The sequence below is a fragment of the Haliotis rubra genome, unplaced genomic scaffold (genome assembly GCF_003918875.1).
Source record: "Haliotis rubra isolate DU_JTF1 unplaced genomic scaffold, ASM391887v1 Scf1524, whole genome shotgun sequence".
NCBI lineage: Eukaryota > Metazoa > Mollusca > Gastropoda > Lepetellida > Haliotidae > Haliotis > Haliotis rubra.
Genome location: NW_025765475.1, coordinates 94068 through 119251, shown reverse-complemented (window position 1 = coordinate 119251; position 25184 = coordinate 94068). Strand labels below are relative to the sequence as shown.

Here is a 25184-nt window from a genome sequence, read left to right as displayed (position 1 = left end):
TAAAATGAACAATGTTCAGGAATCAGCTGATTTCTATCTACGAATGACTGCAATGAGAGGGTGGCATTGGTTTACACCACTTGCAACAAAATTCCAGTCATAAGAGCATGTCAAGATTGTGGAAAAGTAAAGTAAGAAGTGGTGCAGTTATTTCAACGCTTACCACCTTTGCAAAACTTTACTGAACTGGCGACATAAAGGTGCTACCCCACACATCAGGAACTTACGATTAGCTTTAGACTTGTCCACTTCCTCTAAAGAGTTGAAAGAGCCCTTTACTGTCTGAAATTGAGATGAAACAGGTAAGATCTAAGGAAATGTCACACCTAAATATCACTTGCATTTAGTCTATATTCTAAATCTTTATGTTCCCCATCTTTATGGGGAACAGTCTGAAACACTTTGTAGCAGAGATATGAACTTCTTTGTATGTGGAGCTTTATATAAAGTAGAAGAGTGAGTGAGTGAATGAGTTTAGTTTTACGCCGCACTCAGCAATATTCCAGCTATATTGCGGCGGTATGTAAATAATCGAGTCTGGACCAGACAATCCAGTGATCAACAGCAGCATGAGCATCGATCTGCATAACTGGGAACCGATGGCGATGTTAACCAAGTCAGCCAGCCTGACTACCCCGATCCTGTTAATTAAGCCTCTTCGACAAGCATAGTTGCCTTTGTGGCAAGCATAGGTTGCTGAAGACCTATTCTACCCAGATCTTCACGGGGATAAAGTACAAGAGAGCAAAATACATATTTCATCCTGGAGAACACAATGATATTCACCAAATTCTTTACCAGAAGAATTAAGGTCCTGTATCCAAAGTTATCATAAAATCTTACAGTGAAGTAGGCTTCACAACTTCCATTACTTCACAGGACCCTCATATTTCCAGTATGGCCCTTGAAATTAGTAACTGAGACCCCTAGTTTTGCAGGTCATGGTAAACCCTACTATGTACCATGATGTACATTCCACTATACAGAAACATAATATACTTAAGTCCTTTGTTAACAGTATGCTAGACATTTGGCTATGTTTATACTTTATGTAATGTAATTCAGAAACAATAGTATTAATGTGTACTTGAAAGACTGCAACTGGCTGCAATGTAACTCAAGCTGTTAGGGCCAATGACCTGCATCCATACTGATTAGACTGACTGAGTTTGGTTTCACGCTAGCTTTTAGCAATATTCCAGCAACATCCACGGTGGGGGACACCAGAAATGGGCTTCACACATTGTACCCATGTGGGGATTCGAACCCGGGTCTTCGGCGTGACAAGTGAACGCTTTGACCACTAGGCTACCCCACCGCCCCTCATACTGATTAGAGATGATGATAAGAAGATGAGAGAATGAGGGTGGTCCCCCCCCACAAGGTTGTCTCCCATTTGTTACACATGCCAGTTGTTACAGAGTCAGGTTGGGGGTTAATTACTGCTATACCTACAACATTAATGGACTAGCCCAAACTGGCAAATGGATCAGAGGGATTAAGAGCAAGCAGTGTTGATGTTTTTTTACTCAAGAAATGTTTGTTTGATTAAAGATATTTTTATAGTTAGCATTTAATATGTACATTCAGTTGTATCTATCTCTAGATGATTTCATCTTCTCAAGGCAGGATTAACTATTTAGTCGAGTTAATTCAACTATATTGAGAAAATACATCATTTACTATAATGGCTGGGGATGACCCTTGCACATTTTATATGTTTATCATTATTCACCTAATAACCTTGCACATTAACCATGGCTGGACTCCTCTACAACAAGTATACAATATGACAGAAGAATGATGAACTTCATATACAAGGATTTGCAAACAAATGCAGATGATATCAATGAAATGATATTTAGTGCTAATCAATTGTGTTGCCTTCTCTTTCTATGTCTGTAACGAGTATGGACTATCCCATTCTTCACTAATAGGTAATAGGTGTGTGCAGGGGTCTGTGACCTTATGTGTATTGGGGTATGTAACAATTGGCATGTGTAACAAATGGGAGGATACCACACACACAGTGTTGTGACCCACCTTCCTTCCTCCATCTCCATCCCCGAACCAGTAGCTTGTGTACCCTGTGGTTCATGTCAGGGTTCTGAGGCTGGGCTGCTGAGGAGTGGGTGGAGACGTGGAAGTTGCCTGGGATCTGGACAGCAAGGAAATTATGTCATAGGATTAATAGCATTTCTTAATATTTGTTGTGAAGAAAACAAATGGTCAAAGCACAACAATCCACACTACTGGGTCACAGTGACACACAATCAACTATTGTTTGTTTGTTGTTTAATGCCACACTTTGCAACATTTCAGCTATATGGTGGCATTTGTTTGAGTGGCATTCTAGAAGTTGGTGGTATTGAGATGACAAAACTTTATGGATGATAAACTTCCTTATATTTGCAATAGCAACGTTTTGGTATAGCTTCTTATACCGTTTTCAAGGATATGGTGGAAGTCTGAATAATCAAGTCTGGACCAGACAATCCAGTGATCAATATGAGAATAGATCTATGCAGCTGGGATCACGATGACATGTGTCAACCTGACATGTGTCAACCAAGTCAGTAAGTCATCCAATCCCATTAGTAACCTATCACGACAAGCATGGGTTACTGAAGACCAATTGTAACCCAGCAGCAGCATGGTGAACACATAGATGAATGGACTACATTACCTTATTGATGAGGAAGAAGGACTCGAACCTGCAGCCCTCACCACCAGCACCTAAGGGAAACTTCTGTGTGTTGTCCTTGAAGCCTAACCTCGTGGCCCCATGTCATCTTGAATGTCCAACCCAATATCTACAAATATATCCACAAGGAACTTGTCAAACCAGCAGGATACTACACTCTTAAAAGCACTCAAGATTAAATGGAGCTGGATGCTGTCTTCACCTCAGAGTGTAGAAGCAGAAACTGGATTTAAAGGGACACTCTGTGATTGCAAGCAGGAGGAAATGGTAGGGTGCAAACATATCTATGAATCTGTAAAACTTATTTTATCTAAAATGGCGCCATATCAATATAAACTGAGTCTTAAATGCACATCTTGGTTATTCAACATACAACGTAGATTACAACCAAGACACAAATGGGACAGCCTCAACAATAGCCGCATGTGTTGGTTGTTAATTCTGACTCAACAGCAATTTTAAGAAACAGACCAGACCAGACCAGACCAGACCATCAAGTGTGCGATATTGTGAGCAACAACCCTCGCACAGGGATATGAGGACACTAACACTGAAGTCCTATACAAAAAGTGTCAACAACATCTTCATCTCATGCGTAAACTGAGATCTTTTAATGTTAACCCATCTGTGATGTCATCTTTTTTATGTCGCATTTATTCAGAGTATTTTAACATTTTCCTTCCATTGTTGGTATGGGTCTCTCTCAGTTCATCTCAAATCTAAAATAGACAAAATTGTTAACACTGCAAGTAAAATCGCTGGAGTCAGATTTGAATGTTTATCATCAATATATGAGCGGCAAATCGTGAATCAAGCCGTCAAAATCATATCTGACCGTACTCACTACTTAAATTCGGAACACAACCTCCTCCCTTCAGGCCGCCGCTACAAAGTTCCAATTGTGAAAACTAAGACAGCCCGTACATCCTTTATTCCAAGTACCATATCTCTCTTAAACAAATGTGAAGATACCTAAATCAAAGAATTTATGTAAATATGTTTGGTATCTCTCTAATGTGTCAGTAGCTCTGCTGATGTAACACAAATTCCTGAAAAGGCATTAAAGTATTATTCTATTCTATTCTAACGACCCAGTCACAAAGCCTTGGCCTGCTAGGGACATGTCTAGCCCTGAATCCTAACATGGGTTGTTTTTTAAGAGAGCTAGGCATGCAAGTTGAGGGTCCTTGTTCTAAAACTAGTGATAAAAGTAACACAAATTGGGGCTCTAAGATTCTAAAATATTAGCAACAAACCAAAGGACACTGAATTTTGTACACTGCTGTAACTAGCCTCACCATCACCCCTCAGTGACGAATGCTGTACATCCAGCACCGTTCATGACGATATACTCACACTGGCACTCCATCTTGTAGAGGGAGATGTTGATAAAGACAGGGATCTTCTCAGAGTGCTGGACAGGGTCCTCAACACTCAGCTCGCTGATACTGAAACACCAAGCAGTGGCTACTGAAACTTATGGTGCCTTGGTATTGTATCTGATTCTAAGTGTTTCTAAATTTATAAATGTTGATATCAATTTTAATATATTTATAGGCTTAATTTGCAATTATTTAGACTCCATATGCATTGATGTTGGCCATTTTGTAAGGGGTGGTAACCATATTTTCATGCAAAACCAGACTCAGAAATTGATTTTTATTTTCACTTGTCCATGAAGATGATCTGCTGTAAACTCCTTGAAAGTTTTGAATGAGTGCGAGTGTGGCCTTACGCCTCTTTCAACAATATTCCAGCAATATCATGGTGGAGGATGCCAGAAATGGGCTTCACACATCGTACCCATGTGGGGAATCGAACCCCGGGTCTTTGGCGCCACGAGTGAACACTTCATCCACTAGGCTACCCCAGCACCCCTTGAAATGAAATATGGCACATGAACCATTCATTCTGGATGTCATTTCACAAAGTTATGACTGCACAACCAACAAGTTCAATGAGTTATATCACATTCACACCTAAGTACTTACACCTCTGTGTTGATGAAGAGCAGCAACTCGGAGCAGAACAGGAAGGTGATGAAGAGGACGGAACACACAGAGATGAGAGCACCTGTTGAGGTGGGCTGGGTCAGGTCCTTCGGAATCTTCCGATACAGGTCCAGTCTGCAGAGAAATAGGTCTTTCATTAACAAAGCTTTTACTTAAGACCATGCTTGTTCTCTAATTGCTTGGAGTAAGTGAGTGAGTGAGTGAGTGAAGTTGGAGCATAATAATTTAATCAGAAGGCAGCATAGCATACAATATTGCTTTTCAGTTTCAACATGTGTGATTATAACAATAGCATAAATCGTATTCTGTGCAATAGCATTAGTACTTTGTCTCACCTAATGATACTGTCAAGTGAGTGAGTGAGTGAGTTTAGATTACGCGCCGGACTCAGCAATATTCCAGCCATATGGCGGCAGTCTGTAAATAATCGAGTCTGGACCAGACAATCCAGTGATCAACAGCATGAGCATTGATCTGCACAATTGGGAACCTATGACGTGTCAACTAAGTCAGAAAGCCTAACCACCCGATCCCGTTACGACAAGCTGAAGACCTATTCTACCCCAGATCTTCATGGATCGATACTGTCAAGAGAGCAAGGGGTAGAAGTATGTTTATATCCCGATAAAATACTGGCACAAGTTCTGTTTCTTAAGCAAAGGCAAGGAACTCAAGCTCCATGAACACACACCACACATTGCACAAACTCAACTGTTTATGTTCTGTTATCAGACTTCACATAAACTCGACCCAGTCAAGTGTTTGTGGTTTAACAAACCTGCAATTCTGATACGTGCAAGGTTCATACGCTTGGTTGTCGTTTAACACAGCACTCAGCATTATTCCTGCTGTATGGCAACCAGACAATCCAGTGATCAACAGCATGAGCATCAATCTACGCAACTGGGACACAATGACATGTGTCAGTCAAGTCCACAAACCTGACCACCCAGTCCTCTTTTGTAACCTCTTTTGACAAGCATGGAAGGCTGAAGACCAATTCTAACCTGAATCACAAGTTTCACTCTGGAGTACTGTATCACATGACCAAACTAGTGACCGTCTACTGGACGAAGATACTTGCTCGTTATCTAAGCATTTTTGTTTAACTTGATTCTTTTTCAAAACATAGCATAAGAAAGTACTCATTAAAAGATCTACGAGCGGTTTTCAGTGACATGGTTTTGATCCATTTGAATCTCATCTAATCATTCATGTTGGTGTGCCAAAACCTGTTTTGTAAAAGTAAAATATTACTGAGTGACACAAAGTACTATCATGAATGGAGGTGTTTCAATTTCAGTTGTAATAGATAGGGGTGGGTATTGCAGTGAATTTCATATTGCGATATATTGCGATGCGAAAGCATATATTGCGATATGTATTGCAATAAAAATATTTCAAACAAAAAAATACTCATAACAGAGTTAATGCTTCATTTATGAAGCAAAAACACAACAAAATCACTATACCTGATTAAGCTTTAATAAAAACTTTTAATCATGACAATATAAATAATATTTGGCACAAATGAAACAAGGAAAAGAACAATTTAACATCAACACAGTGGTTAATAGTTTGAACTAGTTTCTTCACTTTCAAAAAGAGACCTGAGATTTTAGACAGCAACTTGACCTGGTCAGGACATATCAGAGATCACTGGTCATTAATGACTAAACATTTAAAACATTCAGAACCAAAACATTGCGAAACACTTAACCAAAAATTAAGAACACAACTTCAAACCGAACTTAACTTGACTTCCGGTGCGAAAAACAGAAATATCCGAAGACTTCCTAGTGTTACGAAGTTTTTGTGAATGCATGTCGAAATACCGGTTTTCGATCAGTGTATAACAATACATATCAATTTCATTTCTGAACCGGTAAATACCGATAAACCGGTTATATTGCGCAGCCCTAGTAATAGACATGATAGAAGTTGAGCAAATTAGCACTCTCTGAGAAAACCTAAAATATTCCTGGTAAAAAATAGAGAAAACAATACTCAGTTCGGCATACACCTACCATTTTAAACAACTTTGAACATCTGTTACCTGTAAGTGTTACAATCATGTATATATTTTTTGTGAATCGATTCTCTTCATATACGCCCTGTACACACCACAGATGTTTTCAATCAATAAACACCATGTGCATGCAACTGTCTGTACAATAACCTAAAAAAGCCTGTAAAGAGACAAAAGCCGTCAAAAGAAATCCCGATTCATAAAATAACTGCATGGTGAGTATGAGAACAGATAAAGAAAGGCTTGTCCACAGACAGATAACACACTTTACATGATTGTAGTCCCACATACACTTTTACACCCACCCACCCACTTTTATACACACCCACGCACTCTCCAGGTGGATGTACACACAATTGCTTATGAATTGCACAGAGCAAACTATAATATACATTGACAGGAAAGAAACCACTCAAGCAATTTCAGGATAAATCAGTTTCTCAAATCAAAGAATGCAGTCGAATCGCAACCATCATGGTCGCCACATGATACAGAGGCTACCTTATCCAACTTAGTGACAGGCCATTTTCTTCTACAGTGAAAGCACTTCTAGCCGATTATGAAAATATTTTGATTTATTTACTCATCTTGGGCCATTGGGATGATAGTCAAGTATTCAGAGTATTTGATCGTGTATGTTGCCCAAAATATATACTTGCTGCCCAGGGCAGAATGACCGGTATATTACATTCGGCACTAACAAAATGATGAATTTTGTACGTCCACAGGTGAAACTGTATTCCATCAGCTTACTTTTGTCATTATATTTCTGATTAAAAAGAGTCACTGTATTAAGAATATTGCGAGGGATGACTGACAAATGGTGATCGTGGGTCAGAAAATGTCTAGGGCTGGGACGATACACTATGTCACGACACGATACGTATCGCAATATTTTACCTGCTATACGATACGTATCACGATACATACACCTTTTATCGGTTTTACGCCACTTTTAGCAATATTCCAGCAATATCGTGGCAGGGAACAACAGAAATGGCCTTCACAGAAATCCCACCCAAGTGGGAAATCGAACCCAGGTCTTCGGCGTGACGAGCAAACACTTTAACCACAAGACTACCCCACTTATTAGCAATGTAGCAGCCAATACTAGAATTCTTACCACCCTTCTAATCGGACATCTTGTTCATGTGACCAAACAGGTTAAGCTGACACGGTAAGGATATCATCAGCGGGATGACTCCACACCCTGCTAGCAAACATACCCAATGATCTGAAGCCGACCTTCAGACTAGGTTGAGGTGATGTCACTTCACCTAATATTTGTTGCACTGTGACATGTCATCCCAGGATAAAAGCACCAGGACCTAGATTTTCGAAGCTCTGCTAGTGTTAAGATGGTCGTAAGCACCATATATTAACAATAACTTACGACTATCTCAGCTCTAAGATAGCTTAAAAAATCTAGGCCCCAGACTTTACCTTAACTTACAAAGGTAATAAATAAATGTTACGGGTCCTTGCTCATTAGTGTCCTGTAAAGTATTGACATGATGTAGTGTAGAGTAGGTTCAGTTAATTACTTCAGTGAGTGAGGAGGGAGTTTAGTTTTACGCCGCACTCAGAAATATTCCAGCTATATGGCGGCAGTCTGTAAATAATCGAGTCTGGACCAGACAATCCAGTGATCAACAGCATGAGCATCGAAATTACTTTAGAGTCCACGCATGTGGACAGTTGTCATGACTGATGGGTGAAATTACAGATACGGGTAACTAGTCCTGATGCATGGTTGGTACTTAGGTGTCGCCTCGTACACAGTATTTGTGGGTTTCTGTATCCATTCTCCACATTTGTGCGTACTGGAGTGTGTCACGTAAAACCCTGCAGTGTGATATATGCTCTTTTAAAAATCTATACTGTGAAGAAAAAGTTAAGCACCACCCAGTATATTTTGCCAATATAGGTTGTCTCATAGTAAATCTTTCACAAAAAAAACCCCTATCATAATTTGGTTTAGTACTTTTAGTTTAAAAACAAAATCATTATGGAAATTATCTCTTACTTTAAACAGGATGTATGTGCTTTTGGAAAACATGCATTTTGTTTTCCTCAAAAAGGTTACGGGTACCTTATTTTGAAAAGTGAAAATCAGAAATGACAGTTAAATGGTCACATCATTGTCATTTTTGACAAGTGAAACCTAAGTTTAATAGTGTTGTATGAGCAGAATAGGAATAGTTATTTTGCTTTAAAAAGCAGTGCCATCATATCCTAAACAATATTTCCTTTAATTGTAAATACAAATGTTTATGATATCCCTAAATCAGTTACCAGATGAACCTTCTCTAAATATGGATAGGTCTTCCCAATTATTTCAGCCTAACATTTCCACAGCTTCACATCTTAGTTTTGATTTTGATTTTATTCTCGGTATAGTTTGAAAATGAATTTAAAAAAAAACTATTTTCAGATGGCATGTGTACAAATTCAGAAGCCAGTAATTGCTTATTTGGTTGATTAAAGATGGCTCATCATGTTTGGATGTGTCAATATTTATCCCAAACATCTCCTAAACATATATTGATTTTTCATTTCACATTGCAACCCTGCCATGGAGATGCAAAACAATTTGAACAGTTGTCATTAGAGATGATTCAACAAGATTTGAACACAGTAACATCTGAACACAGATAGTTTTGAATCCATGCCACCTGTTGCAGCGATTGTCGATGAAGTGTATCTAAGTGTCAGTTAGTTACACCTGCTAGGGCGGCACAATGTAGATAAAGGGATACGACAACAAGGTGATTGCTGTAGACATTATCGACAATTCATCTCAGTCAACATTGTATTGTTTGTAGACATAAGCACAACATGCAAACATCGTTCACAAAATATACTGCCACAGACATAATAGAGTGAGTGAGTGAGTTAGTTTTACGCTACACTCAGCAATATTCCAGCTATATGGCGACAGTCTGTAAACAATCGAGTCTGGACCAGACAATCCAGTGATCAACAGCAAATGGGTTACCATGACATGTCACCCAAGTCAGCGAGTCTGACCCTCCAATCCCGTTAGTCGCTCTCACGTCAAGCATGGGTTTCTGAAGACCAATCCTAACCCGAATCGTCAAGTAAGACTAAAAGTAAAACATTGTGCTGAGGAAAGTAAAAATACACTGATGGTAGTTGTAACGGATGAGTAATATTCAAGGTCTATAACTCTGAACCTGTTCTTATTGTTTTAAGTTAAACTTATGCTACAAATTGGAACTGAATAAACAGAACATTTTAACATGGTAAACAGTTTTGTCTCTCTCTGGAGCAGGATTGCTACAAATGCAGAACCTGTGAAATAATGTTTACACATATGCTCTTGACTTGACTTAAAGTTGTGTCTATGGCTGCTGTTCCTGAATACACTGGGGCAGGCTTTGAAGCCGTCAGACTTTTGCAGGATTTGTACATAAAATGTTCTTGTTATTTCCAACACCATGTGTGAAATTTAAACACTGGGAAAACATGCCCTGTGATAATTTTCTCTTCCAAGGAACCTATAATGTTTGTTTCATCTTGACAAATAATTATTTTGATATTTGTTTTACAAAGTACAATTTTGTTTACCATGTTTACTGTCAAGAGATTCATGACTGCATGTTTTCAGGTCAGTGTCAAAACAATGAAAATGGTGGCCTTGTCATTTTTTAAATAACAGAATACAAACAATATTTCTATTTTCATGGCAATAAGTCTTTGTAAATGGAAACTATACTGTGCATGATGAAAGCAAAATTCCTCTACAAATGAAAGGATTTCTATTCTTTGTCTTGTAGCATAAAACAATAAACTTGTTTTAATAACGGCATGAGTGAGTGAGTTTAGTTTTACGCCGCACTCAGCAACATTCCAACTATATGGCGGCTGTCTGTAAATAATCCGAGTCGGGACCAGACAATCCAGTGATCAACAGCATGTGCATCGAAATAACAGCATGATGTCCGTGTCGACACAGTATAATGGTACTTTAAAACAGGTTTGACACTGAGATCCATGTCATCAATAGAGCCACCGATAACCAATAAAACAGCGTGACCCAGCAGTCGGAACTGTGATCCTGATACAAGCATTATACACATCACTGAACAGCTTCCAGTAAATGTCCAACCTGCTGTCACAATTACCATCAGCAGCTTAAATAAGTGTACATAATTTCCCAATAAAACTGATGAAGCATGGCTAGTTTGTGGTATCAGCTCTCCATGACGCAGTGTTATCACACATCTGTATATCACACACATGCCCCAGGGCTCACTGTGGAGGTTGATGCAAGATCACTGACAGATAATTTACAAGACAGGGTGTTGTTGCTTCAACATCAATCTTACACACAGACATTTTAGTTTGTATTTCAGCAACAACAGCAACATAAGCTCTAGGCCAATATGCAAATACATTTGCTTCTGAAAATTTTATGTCTGCATTAAAAATCACTGACATATTTTGCAACTGAAGTCTACTACCTAATGCATAGATCACGTCTACTAAGACAACATGACTTGCAATACAGTCTGGGCACAACTGATTTTAGACGATAGTTCAGCTTCTATTTATTTAGTCCTATGGTTTGATGTTTATCATAATTTTGCATCTGCTGAGTTAATCACTTCCTATCAGTGACACGCCAAGACTCAATGGATACAAACACTGCTAAGACTATGTCCAATGGTATCATGGTCACCAGAAATGGGCTTCACACAATGTACCCATGTGGGGATTCGAACCCGGGTCTTCGGCGTGACGAGCCAACGCTTTAACCACTAGGCTACCCAACCGCCCCCATAATTTCTGAGTAAAACACATTCAGGTAAGATCATGTGACAACTTTTTGAAACCATATTATGTCTCTTGATATCTATTTGTTACCTTGGCTTGGTGTGTTTTATGGTAAGTGCAGTGTATGAAATAAGGCCCGTCCAACCGCCCGAGACGGTCTAGATTCGTGACGGATAGCCTAAATTTAGAGCTAGCCAGTCCGATGGTCTGGTAAAAATTTTAAATGTTCCATACATCTGAGTAAATTCACCATATTTGGTCTGGTTAAATCCATTTTGTCTGGCAGGATTTTTGGCTTATTTCATACACTGGTAAGTGAGTGTTAGTGTTAGAGATATGAGACAATTACGCACATACTCCCAGGCAGTTCTGATGCATTATTTTTTTGAATTAACTTAAGAGAAAATATGACAAATCTGCCCAAAACAGCATATTGTGTACATTCTCCAGCCCAGCATACCACCCTGTCAAATTTTTAATAATATATATCAAACGCTGATGAAATGTACTTTTTCAAGGAAATAAAGAATTGACTAAACTGAATACTACACTGATACACTGTCTGAAAATATTCATCACTTTGAGCCAAGAATTATTTTGAAAAAACATTTTTCACCGAAATCAGAATTGAATAATTGGCTTACGAGTTAACAACAAAAGCAAGCATTGTACAATTTCTGCCTGTTGACTGACTGACTGACTGAGTTTGGTTTTACGCCATTTTTAGCAATATTCCAGCAACATCACGGCGGGGGACACCAGAAATGGGCTTCACATATTGTACCCATGTGGGGATTCGAACCCGGGTCTTTGGCTTGATCTGCCTGTTGAAAATGAGTGGTATTCAAAACCTAATAAGTGATGTACTGATGACCAGCCTAAACAAATATAATAAGTTATATTTAGCAGTATTCATCTGATGAAGAGGTAATATACCACCCTAATTGTCGTTCCAAACAAAAACTTGCATATATCATTTGCATAAAGGTTAACATGACCGTTATCATATTATATGTCAAACGACTATCAACTATATTCCTGTTGGGGTGTTATACCGAGACTACATGTAGAATAAAGTACACTATTAGACGCCAGTATGTCGTTATTCCCAACCTAATTGCTTCTGTTTACAGTACCAAGACACTGTCCGGAAGGTTAATGTTCAAAAGACGACACCAGGTTTTATCACAATGCACCCCAACAGTAAAAGCATTGCTCGGCAAATTCTGACATTGCAGTGATAAAAATCTGGGCTCCCACAATCGGTCAATGCTTCATTGTGCTGTGGTATAACGGTATGTCCACGTGCACTGTTTTGACAGCTGGCCAACAATCGTATTATTTTCCAGCTGCGAGGATTGATTTGCATGCCGCGCGGCATCAATAATTGGACTGCAGCTGATAAGAACCCACACTCACCGCCTGATGTCGAACTGCATGCTTGTGATGAGACGTCGTGAATGACTTGTAACTGTTATGCTTGTCTTTTCCACCTGTGGCAGAGGATAGTTCCGTTACCGGCTGCAAAGTTGTCTGACATGCGCTGGAACGTGCGTGGCAGTGATTGGTTAAACACAACAAAGGGACAGCACTCTAATCGTAGCCGAACAGCTTCTAGCCTTAGCAAGGATTTATAACTTATTATAAACCTTTAACTTGCATTTCCAATGACTCGTATATTTCCGTATTTTTTAGTGCAGTGCTGTACACTAAATTATATTTATACTACATTATGTTTCAGTCACTTACATGACTAACCCGGATCGTTACAGTAGTTATTGGACATTTTACGTTGTTGGATTAAGGAAGTGTTTAGTTGTAAGTGATATGTTTGTAAGTTTACATATACATCGACACCTGCTCGCGCACGTCGAGTTCCAGAACTACGTGCTATTCTATATGCCTACTTGTAGACTTACATCTAGTCTTTGATGTAAACATATTGTCAGAAAGAAGAAAACTGTCAACATTTTTAGATTACAATATATTGAAAAATAGCAAAGATACTGCGTTCATTTTCAGAAACTGCATTAGTCCATACATACGACATATTCTAGACTTGCACGGGCTGTATTAGATATGTATTTTCATATTTGCATGACTGCTAGACACCCGCAGTAATATATAGATGCCAGACCCGTGAAGATCTGGGTTAGAATTAATTTATTGGTCTTCAGTAACCCATGCTTGTCGTAAAAGGCTACAAACGGGATCGGATGGTCAGGCTCGGTGACTTTGTTGACACATGCCATTGCATCCCAATTGCGTAGACCTATGCTCATGTTGTTGATCACTGGATTGTTTGGTTCAGCCTCTATTATGTACAGACCGCCACCATGTAGCTGGAATACTGCAGTGTGCGGCGTTAAACTGGAATCAAACGAAAACTATACAGGCCATATATCAGCGCCTTGAGCATGCACTAGTGCGTGGATATGTGCGCTATATAAATATCCAATAATAATAATAATATTAATAATAATATATAATAGATTTGCATGGGCTGTACTGGACACATCTGCTTCAGGATCTGTATGGCAGACTCAGCTACAGGCACATCTGTCGAATGGGAACATACCCTCATGCGAAGTCTGGGGTATGTATGTCAAGGCAAATCTACTTCAACGCATGCGACTGTCGACTCGCAATGCCCCCATATAGTCACCAAGCCGAAGAATATGAATCCATGTTTGTCGTTATGTATGGTGTAATAAAGAGATGTAACAACTGATGTTTCTGGGGGCTTTATTTTGACAAACTAATTTTTATATACACATAAATACAAAATAAATTCAAAGAGATAATTGTGCTCAAGTGCTGATGTAGAATAACTATTGCATATCGAGGAGTTGAACGTTTCCAGTCGGTATAAAACCGTCATGAATCTAGGTGTGATCTGTGCTATTAAAAAGCGTCATTTGTGTGTCAAATACAGGTTCACTTATCGCAGTTCATAGTCTTAATGGTTCATATGCTAGGTGCATTGGTTCACTCATGTTCATGAACCACAGTAAACACGAGGAACTGCATGATTCACAACCAAACAAGTATATTCTATTTCCAACATAATAATTCGGCGAGATTTATAACCATGAACTTTAAACAAGGAACAAAAACGTGAAGTGAAGTTCTGATGAGTGATGCTTGTGTCTGCTTTTAGCACAGATATCCTGGCGTGGGGCGAGTGGTTGTACGCCGGGTCTTTAGCATTATTCCATGCCGTAATATTCACGATTGGGGGCGGGGCACCAGAAATGGCTTTACACATTGTACCCATGTGGGGAATCGAACCCTGGTCTTCGCTGTGACGAGCGAACGTGTTAATCTCTAGGCTACACCACCGCTCCAGACACAGAGACCTGACTCATCGAGGAAGGAATGAAGGGAAATCATATTATAATTTTCACGTTCAAAGCTATAAAAGCTTGTTCACATTTCGCAAAGCTCCCCATCCTGTAGGAGAGATCACATCGACCTGGGTGCCGTTGTACAAAGCGATCTTAGCGCTAAGTCACCGTAACTCCAATACCTTAACATAGACTTCAGGTAGCCTTAGCTCTAAGGTTTGTTTTGTACAAGAGCACCCAGCATCCCCGCTCGGACAAGGGTGACTGAATCTTTTCAGGGGACGTAATGGGCGTGGCCTAAATAATTTCACAGCACTGCATTGCGTAGACGTGCAGATTTATAGTACGATTAAGGTTGACCGTCTGTAGGGGGCATGTGAGAATATGGCACATGCATGATGCCATCAGGATGGTGTGGCGGTAGTTTGCCACAGTAACAAAAAGGTGGCAATTGCTGATATCCATTGTGAGGCTGCATAGGTTGTGTGGTGTGGTTCATTTGGCTTGTAACAACTCGTTGATGTTCCGTGTCTTCCACTGAAGCCGAGGGTTGTCCGTCAAGATTGGGGTGTTCAGTTTTTGGCTGACTGTCCTCAGGAGGCCTGTTGGGATATGACATTAATGCCATACCAACAGGGTTTGGTGGTATATTGCAACAGTAACATAAAGGTGGCAATGGCTGATATCCGCAGGGAGGATAGCCATGCCATGGTTGTGGCATTGGAGGATGAGGCTGCATCTGTTGTATGGCGGGTTTCATTTCGACTTTTCCAGCTGTTTGGTGTCCTCTGTCTTCCATGGACGCTGGATGTTGTCCGCCATGATTAGGGTGGTCAGATCCTGATTGACTGCCTGCGGGAGGACTGTCGGGATATGGCACGTACACGCTACCATCAGGATGACGGTGGGGTGGTAGGTTGCCACAGTAACATAAGGGTGGCACTGGCAGATACCCACTGTGAGAATAAGCTCTCCATGGTTGTGGCCATGGAGGGTTAGGCTTCATAGGTTGTGTAGCGTGAGCCATTTGGCTTGTAACATCTCCTTGATGTCCCTTCTGTTCCACTGATACTGCATGTTGTCCATCATGAGTAGGGTGGTCAGGCGTTGACCGATCGTCTGCAGGACGTATGTTGGGATATGGCAAATATACCATACCACCAGGGTGATGATGTGGTGGTATATTGCAACAGTAACATAACGGTAATGGCAGATGCCCACAGTGAGGGTAGCCATTCCATGGATGTGGCTCTGGAGGGTTAGGCTGCATTTGTTGCAAGGCGTGATGCATTTCGACTTTACCAGTTCCTTGATGTCCTTTGTCTTCCATGGATGCTGGATGTTGTCCGCCATGATTAGGGTGGTAAGATCTTGACTGACTGCCTGCGGGAGGACTGTTGGGATATGGCACATACACGCTACCATTTGGATGATGATGTGGTGGTAGGTTGCCACAGTAACAGAGCGATGGCACTGGCAGATACTCACTGTGAGGATTTTCGCTCCATGGTTGTGGCACTGGAGGAATAGGCTCCATTTGTTGTGTGGCGAATTGCATTTGGCTTCTACCAGCTCTATGGTGCCCGTTGTCTTCTATTGATGGGAGCTGTGCATCAGGAGTAGGGTACTCTGTTCTTGACTGACAATCCGCAGGAGGCCTGTTGGGATATGACATATATACCATACCATTTGGATGATGATGTGGTGGTATATTGCCACAGTAACAGAACGGTGGCACTGGCGGATATCCGCAGTAAGGATAGCCATACTCTGGCTGTGGCACTGGAGGGTTAGGCTGCATCTGTTGCCCGGTGTGCTGCATTTCGACTTTACCAGCTCCGTGATGTCCCTTGCCTTCTGTTGATACTGCATGTTGTCCACCGTGGGTAGGGTGGTCAGGCGCTGACCGATTGTCTGCAAGACGTATGTTGGGATATGGCAAATATACCATACCACCAGGGTGATGATGTGGTGGTAGATTGCCACAGTAACAAAACGGTGGCACTGGCAGATACCCACTGTGAGGATAGCCACCCCATGGTTGTGGCACTGGAGGGTTAGGCTGCATTTGGTGTAAGGCGTGTTGCATTTCGACTTTACCAGTTCCTTGATGCCCTGTGTCTTCCGTTGACGCTCGACGTCCACCATTAGTAGGATGATCAGACCGTGATTGACTGTCTATTGTGGGAGTGATATGATACTGCACACACACGATACCATAGGGGTGGGTGGGTGGCGGAACACTGCCACAATAACACAACTGCTGCCCACTAGGAGGAGGAGAGACAGGGTCGGTTTGTGGACGATAAGGCTCCGACTCTTCTTGCTTGTTAGGATGTGTTTCACTACTACCATCTCCGTGTCCTTTGTCTTCTATTGCTTCGTTACCACTCATTGAAAATCAGTTTTTTACCTAAAAGAAATACAGAGTCTGTCAAGAGGAAAGGAATCGATGCTGAATTGTATATGAATACAAAAAGCATATTCGTTATATTCTCAAAAGTAGGAAACAAGTACATAAATATCAACAGTTATTCTTAATTTACAGCTTGCGAAAACAGCAGCTTTACGCCATTTAGCAATGTTACAGCAATACCATGTTGGGAACCGAACCCGCGTCATTTGCGTGACGAGCAAACGCTCTATCCACTAGGCTACATCACTAGGCCCTACGTACCACCATGCTTTCTCATACGTTTTCTAGCAAAACGTGCCTACTACTACCTCAAAGTACCTTGCCTCTATTCGTGATCGTCTCAAGCATAACCTACAGGTACTTTCGCGATCATGACAGCATTTGAAGTCCAATGACATCGAGTTTGAGGAAACTCATTTTTAAGAGACAACTTAAAAACCATATAGTCCTAAATCCGACGCTATGTTACAAATAACATTTCATTAATATCTTGTTTAATGAGATCAATACCAGGTTCATAAACACATGGCTAATGCAAGCTTTTAAACAGTAATTGTCTCAAAAGAAAACGTACCAAATTGCGTTGATCTTACCCAAGTCTTCAACTTACGGTAGTAGGCAAAGTGGTTAGTGAGTGAATATGGTTTTACGCCGCTTTAGCAATATTCCAGCAACATCACGGCGGGGGACACCGGAAATGGGCTTCACACAGTGTACCCATGTGGGGAATCGAACTCGGGTCTTCGGCGTGACGAGCGGACGGTTTAACCATTAGGCTACCCCACCGCCCCAGGGTGGTTAGTGACATGAGTGTAATATTTTCAGGAGCTGTATACAAACCCTGATCCATACACAGATCTAGAGTGCGTGACAGGACTAGAATTGCTGACCGATCTCGGACATACCACGTAATTACCTATATCTATAGTTCACAGTGCCACATTATTTTCGACTAAGCTTATTGATTAAAATATAAACACAGGTGAATCGTACACACAACTCTTACCACAGTGCGATATTTTCCTGACATGTTGCACAACCAGCGTTCATTTTCTTGGAGCTAGTCCTAAACCTCTTTTCCCAGAAATCTTAATTTCGCTTTCGGTTTTGTAGACACGGTTGAAAGTTCGCTACTTTGTCCTTGACCAGCCACCTTTTATGTGTTTGTTTGAGGTCACATGTGTGTCGTCAATCACAGCTTCAGTGTTATGATATTAATATTGGTGTAATTAGAGGGTTGACTGGTAAGTTCTGAGCCTTCCATAGATGGAATTGCGCGAAAGTGAAATATTTTGTTGTCGACATAACTTGATGTCGAGGTGTATCCGAAAACACTTGAATGAGTGAGTGAGTTTAGTTTTACGCCACCTTTAGCCATATTGCAGCAACATCACAGCGGGGGACACCAGAAATATGGGCTTCACACATTGTACCCAAGGCTTTAACCACAAGGCTACCCCACCGCCCCTCGAACACTTAAGTGAAATGAACGAATTCTTTCGTTGAAGGGATGACTCGTTACGTAATATCACATGCTGATATCAAAGACATTGACATCACAGTACACACACACACACTCTCTCTCTCAAATTACTTTCAGTTTTTACAAGCATTCGCTGGTCATTCCGATGACCCAGGTTTGTTTTCTCATAATAGGGTCTGTGTGGAATTTGTTTCTGGTGTCACTCATGTTAATATTTCTGGAACATTTATAAAATCAGCGGAAAACTACATTCCCTCATACATTTTCAGATTTTCTAGTGTTAGTGATTCAAAACCAGTCGGTGAAGACATTATTATTGCGTTTATGAAGTAGTGTGCCTCTTAAGTCAGACAATTTTTTAACAAGTGCATGGCGCACTTTGAACAATTGTTGGAGGCTTAATGGACTACAGCTTAAAAGTTGTGAAGCGGAGACAGCAAAGATCGGAGCTGGTGCAAAAAATGTATTGTTTGTAGCCAGTGTGCGAAATAGTTTCCAAATTTTGCTAGCCAGTCGGGCCACCTATGCCTGAAAGTCACTAGCCCACAAAACAATTTACTTGCCCCAAACTTGAATGTAGACACGGATTTCATCATTTAGCTGATAATATAATGAACATTTTAATCAGGCATAATCTTGCATTATGTAAATGTGTGTCATAACTTAACAAGTCGGGAGAGTGTGATATATCTATAAAATGACCCCATGAAATTTCACTAGCCAGTCGGGCCAGTAACTGTGAAGATTTACTGGCCCGACTAGGTTTTTACTAGCCACGACCTAGCGGGCCAGTGCATGCCATGGTTAGTGACAAACATATAGACAAACACAGGAAGACTGGAATATATTTATTGTCTTGAAAATAGTGATGCTTAAATCTTTGACAAGTGGAATTTTTTGTAAGTTATTCATTAAGTTTTTGAAAGGCATTTATAATTAGAAGTTGGACGAACATGAATACATGACACTTTTATGGATAACAACTTCTTTTTATTCTTTACAGGACGTTTCAGAGCTAATTCTTGCTCTTTCATCAGGTGAATACTGAGTCAGTACAAAGAGTGAATATATATAGATAAAACATGTTTACACAATGCAAGGAGGGACAATGTACAAAGATAACAATATAATTACGTAGCCAACAATATAATCACGAAGCCAATAAGGTTGGATTAATGCATTAAGAAAACAATGTATTGTGTACACAAATACACTCCTTTGGGGGTGGAGTGATGTACAAGAATAACAACACAATAGGAAACCAATTGGATAGGATTAAAGAAAACGATGAACGGATGACGCCAGGAGATTTATAGAACAATAGAGTATACACTGGGAAGGTTAATGCCTTGGTCCCGGTTAATGGCTGGCTTCTTTCTCTTGATCTCAATGTTTTCTTGAAGTTTCCGCTTCTTCCAGTAGTTGATGTTGGTGTGTAGAATCTGGGTTTGTTGCCAGGAAATATGGTGGTCGGGATTTTTGATGAGGTGTTCCGAAAGGGCAGATTTCATGTCAGATTTTTCTACAGAGGTCTTGTGTTCTGTTATCCTGGCATTTACCTTCCCAGTGTATACTCTGTACATCACTCCACCCCCACATTTGTGTACACAATACATTGTTTTCTTAATGCATTAATCCAACCTTATTGGCTTCGTGATTATATTGTTGGCTACGTAATTATATTGTTATCTTTGTACATTGTCCCTCCTTGCATTGTGTAAACATGTTTTATCTATATATATTCACTCTTTGTACTGACTCAGTATTCACCTGAAGAAGCAGCAAGCATTAGCTCTGAAACGTCCTGTAAAGAATAAAAAGAAGTTGTTATCCATAAAAGTGTCATGTATTTAAGTTAAGCATAAAATTTTAAAATTAAGAACTAAAGGTACAAAAGCTCACCTTTTATGGATAATATTTGGGCTAGGAAGGGTTAAGCTTGATAATGGTCTCAACATTCTCATGTATGGATTTTCATAAACTGAATTTCCTGCACATTTAATGCTAGTAGTTATAGAGAAAAGTACATAGACTTTGTCACAGTTTTAGCACTGAATCATTTACAACTCTGAGAACTATCTTCTATGAGAGGCATTTTAGAAGTTGTATAGATGAAGGAAAACCAAGTTCTATGGATAGTCAACTTCTTTATTGCAATGAGAGCTAATTCCGTGTAGGTTCTAACACCCTTATCAAGCAAGTGATACAAAGAGTTGTAACATGGAGAATATATACATAGCTGCATAGTGTGTATATACAATTGACTAGGTTGATGTACATGGGATTGCTAATTAGTGATTTGAGCAGTGTAGGTTGATGTTGTTAACACACTTCTGGGAAAATCAGGTCAACCTATTTTACCTGGTCTGACAAGATCTTTCAGCAAACCCATGGGTTACCCATGGGTTCACCTATCTCCCCTATCATCACTGAGATATACATGACAGAATTTGAAGATAAGGCCCTGCTGACATCCCCCATCACTCTAATATGCTAGTACAGAGAACCATACGACACCTTTGTAGTCCTCAACCCCGACGCCGATCCTGAATACCTCCACGACCACCTCAATTCTCAACATCCCCGTATGCAGTTCACAATGGAAGAATAATCTGATAAGAAACTCACTTTCCTCGACGTCCTGGTGCAGAAGCAAGAAAACAAGCTCTCCACCACTGTCTACAGGAAACCCACTCATACCGACCAATATCTCCACTTCACCTCCAATCACCCTCTGCAGGTTAAGAAAGGCATCATTTCACCCCTACCCGAAGAGCCAAGAACATCTGCTCGACAACAGAAGCCCTAGAAATCGAACTAAAAATTAAACCTCCTCCGCCATGTCTTCATCCATTATAACAAGTACCCCCAGAAGTTAGTTAACATCGGCATCAGATCCACCCTCAACCCAAGAGATAAATCACCACCCCGTCGGCAATAAGTATCCTGTATGTCCCAGCAGTCAGCCACCAGACGAGACCACTACTGCATCAGCAAGCAGGTATAGACATTCTGTTCCAGAAACACAAGTCCACCCAAACCTCCTCCAAGCCACAGGCAAACCCCCATCAAGAACTAAAGAAGACCCCACAGGAGTAGTCTACCAGATCAATTGCCAATGTGGAGACTCTTACATAGGAGAATCGTCCCGCCCTCTCCCACTACGAATTTACGAATTAAAGAACACAAAACTTCATTCCAGAAAAAAGACTCCCAATCCGCCATAGCCGACCACACCCAAGCCAACCCTGACCATGCCATCCTTTGGGACAACATCCACATCCTGGAAACCAACCGATCAGACTACAAGATGAGGAAGCTTCTTGAAGCCATAAAAATCCAACGCTTCAACCCCACCATGAACCGGGATCAAGGTTATTTTATCTCCTCATCCTATCACAACCTCGTCCAATTGGATTCTTTGCTCCCTTTTGTGTATTGTAATCACAACCAATCAATGTGTACATCAACCTACTCTCTTCAACTCACAATTACCATCTCAGTGTACATCAACTCTTCTATGGTATAAACTCATTCTGCATATTGTTTTAATCACTATCACTCTGTACATCAACCTACACTGCTCAAATCACTAATTAGCAATCCAATGTATATCAACCTAGTCAATTGTATATACACGCTATGCAGCTATGTATATATTATACATGTTGCACCTCTTTGTATCACTTGCTTGATAACGGTGTTAGTACCTACACTGAAAAGTCGCACTCATTGCAATAAAGAAGTTGACTATCCATATAACTTGGTTTTCCTTCTGTGAACTATCCATAACCTTGACCTTTCAAAGGATTCAACCAAAGTTAGTGCAGTATATAATTCTAAAGAAATTGACAGCAACAATCCTATCACAAAATCTGAAGCATTACATCAACTTTCGATCTCCTACAATCAGGAGCCATAAACATCTCTGTTTGGCCTGTCTCAAGTTTGATAACTCTCAATGCAGCCATTTTGAAATTTTCAAAATGGAAACTTTCTTTCATTGTGAAGTAGGGTAGAATGAACATGTCCAGACTTTATTCCTGTGTCTTCCTCATTTGTTTACTCATATAACCCAGGTGCTATGATGCTTATCATGTGTTTCATGTTCTACCATCTGTACAAAAACACCCCATTAACATTTTTATTTCAAATCCATTCACCAACTTTGTGTTCCAGAATCCAATGATTTTGGCTATGAAAGGCTATATCATATAGTAAAATGTGTCATTACAGGACACTTCTTTCAATTTAAAACATCAACAATCAGTGTGTTTTGTCTTGCTATAATCTATTTCAATAAACATCTGTACAAAAACACCCCATTTACATTTTTTATTTCAAATCCATTCACCAACTTTGTGTTCCAGAATCCAATGATTTTGGCTATGAAAGGCTATATCATATAGTAAAATGTGTCATTACAGGACACTTCTTTCAATTTAAAACATCAACAATCAGTGTGTTTTGTCTCGCTATAATCTATTTCAATAAACATTGAATATTTGGCTATGTACTATATCAGGCAATCAGCTTTTCCATGGCAGAGATCCACAGAAGGAAAGCATAGAAGAAAAGACAGACGAAAGGATAGAAGGAAAGCATAGGAGGATAGAGGGAATGGTAGGAAGAAAGGATAGAAGGATAGGATAGAGGGAAAGGATAGAAGAAAAGCACAGGACAGGATAGAGGGAAAGGATAGAAGGAAAGCACGGGACTGGATAGAGGGAAAGGATAGAAGGAAAGCAAAGCAAGACAGGATAGAGGGAAAGGATAGAAGGAAAGCACGGGACTGGATAGAGGGAAAGGATAGAAGGAAAGCAAGAAGGACAGGATAGTGAGGGAGAACAGGATAGAAGGAAAGCCCCACTCAGACTGGATAGAGGAACAACATAGAAGGAAAGCAAGAAGGACAGGGTAGAGGGAAAGCACAGGACAGGATAGGATAGAGGGAAATGACAGGAAGATAGGATAGAAGGAAAGGATAGAAGTAGGCACAGCACAGCATAGAGGGAAAGGATAGGAGAAAAGGATAAAAGGAAAGGATAAAAGGAAAGGCTAGAGGGAAAGCATTGGAGGAAAGCAAAGTTCAACAATAGCACATGTCAGTTAGCAATATCATAACATTCTCTATTAAACAAAACAAGTTTTTTTTGTAAGTATATCTAATCCCAAAGTATCACATGTTTAACACATCTGTTTATTTCAGTTAGAAATATTCATAATTAATTCCTGAAATACTGCTTATTCAGTTATTTACCTAAAACAAATGTATATATAATAAAATTCACAAATGAAATTAATTAAAATGCTAATTTAAACACAATGCATGAAAACACCAATTATAACATAAATTACTACATAAAACACAAATGAAATTTAAAATCCAGAACAAGTAACAAAAATATAAAAACGCCAAACAGGTCATGTTACTATTCATTCAACAGATCATCTATGCCATGACGTTCCAAAAGTAATCAGGAATTTTGTCAAACAAACTTATCAGTTGTTCCTAATTTTGAGGTGACTTTCTTTTTTCATCAAACATATCACAACTATAGTAAATACATGTGAAGGAAATATTTATAGCTAATAAACTATGTTTACCATGTCAAACAAAACAACTTGAAGCAAACACAACAATAATTTGTTGCAGAAAGGCAGGCAATTTTCTTTTATGCTGTAGAAAATACTTGTATTTTTCTTTCAGCAAACAAATACCAAGTAAGCTAGGCACAATACATCTGCACTTGTCAGGATGAATCTACTGACTACATCATCTGAATTATCGATGGAATGAATTTCTCTGCAATATCTAAAACATGTTTAAACGTTATACATGATTTACATGTCAAAACATAACTCCAGTGATAAACAATCACGCATTCAGTATTGTTCAATGTTTAAGATGAGCTGTTTGTAGAGACAGTACACAAGTGAAAATGTTATCAAAGATACAGGTGAGCCCAAAACAGCATCTGTCGACACTTTGAAAGAAAAACTATATTATTTGGGAACCATGTACATAATTGATGACCCCCCCCCAAAAAAAAAATAAATCACAAAATGGTGATTCCCCCTTTAAATCATCATTACATCCCCTAGCCATAAAATGTAAAGTCCCTTAGTACAATTTATATTGCTTTAAATGTAATCAATATTTAGAAAAAATAACTTGAATAGCATAACAATATCACTGGATAACAAACACAACATCACATAAAACAGTATATACTGCTGAATAGCAAACAGAAAAAATGGCTGTATTTTGGGTGCAATCTGATAACCAAAACGTAACACAACTCCAAATTTTACAAAATATTTGCCACAGAATGAAACAGGATGTTGTATTTGATTATAATCTTTACAACCTGCATACCATTCATGATAATC

At 39.8% G+C, this 25184-nt stretch overlaps 2 protein-coding genes and 1 long non-coding RNA gene across 3 annotated transcripts in view; all 3 read right to left on the bottom strand.

The window, feature by feature from the left end:
• LOC124270536 (endoplasmic reticulum-Golgi intermediate compartment protein 1-like) overlaps positions 1-13098 on the bottom strand; it is a 38371-nt gene extending 25273 nt beyond the window's left edge. Inside the window, 7 exon segments of the mRNA XM_046705557.1 lie at positions 228-309; positions 2072-2158; positions 2687-2781; positions 2784-2813; positions 4061-4152; positions 4696-4830; positions 12965-13098. Coding sequence (XP_046561513.1) covers positions 228-309; positions 2072-2158; positions 2687-2781; positions 2784-2813; positions 4061-4152; positions 4696-4830; positions 12965-12984 — 541 coding nt within the window. The 5' untranslated portion in view covers positions 12985-13098.
• Positions 13099-14791: 1693 nt separating this feature from the next.
• LOC124270540 (early nodulin-75-like) lies at positions 14792-16650 on the bottom strand. Its single transcript, XM_046705560.1, has 2 exons — positions 16051-16650; positions 14792-15522 (listed from the first exon to the last, which is right to left on the bottom strand). Exons 1-2 carry the CDS (start codon positions 16574-16576, stop codon positions 15242-15244), a joined length of 807 nt encoding a protein of 268 aa, XP_046561516.1. The 5' UTR covers positions 16577-16650; the 3' UTR covers positions 14792-15241.
• Positions 16651-22923: 6273 nt separating this feature from the next.
• LOC124270539 lies at positions 22924-23623 on the bottom strand. The gene is made up of 2 exons (XR_006896817.1): positions 23146-23623; positions 22924-22957 (listed from the first exon to the last, which is right to left on the bottom strand). It is a non-coding gene; the product is annotated as an uncharacterized LOC124270539 (long non-coding RNA).
• Positions 23624-25184: the final 1561 nt, after the last annotated feature.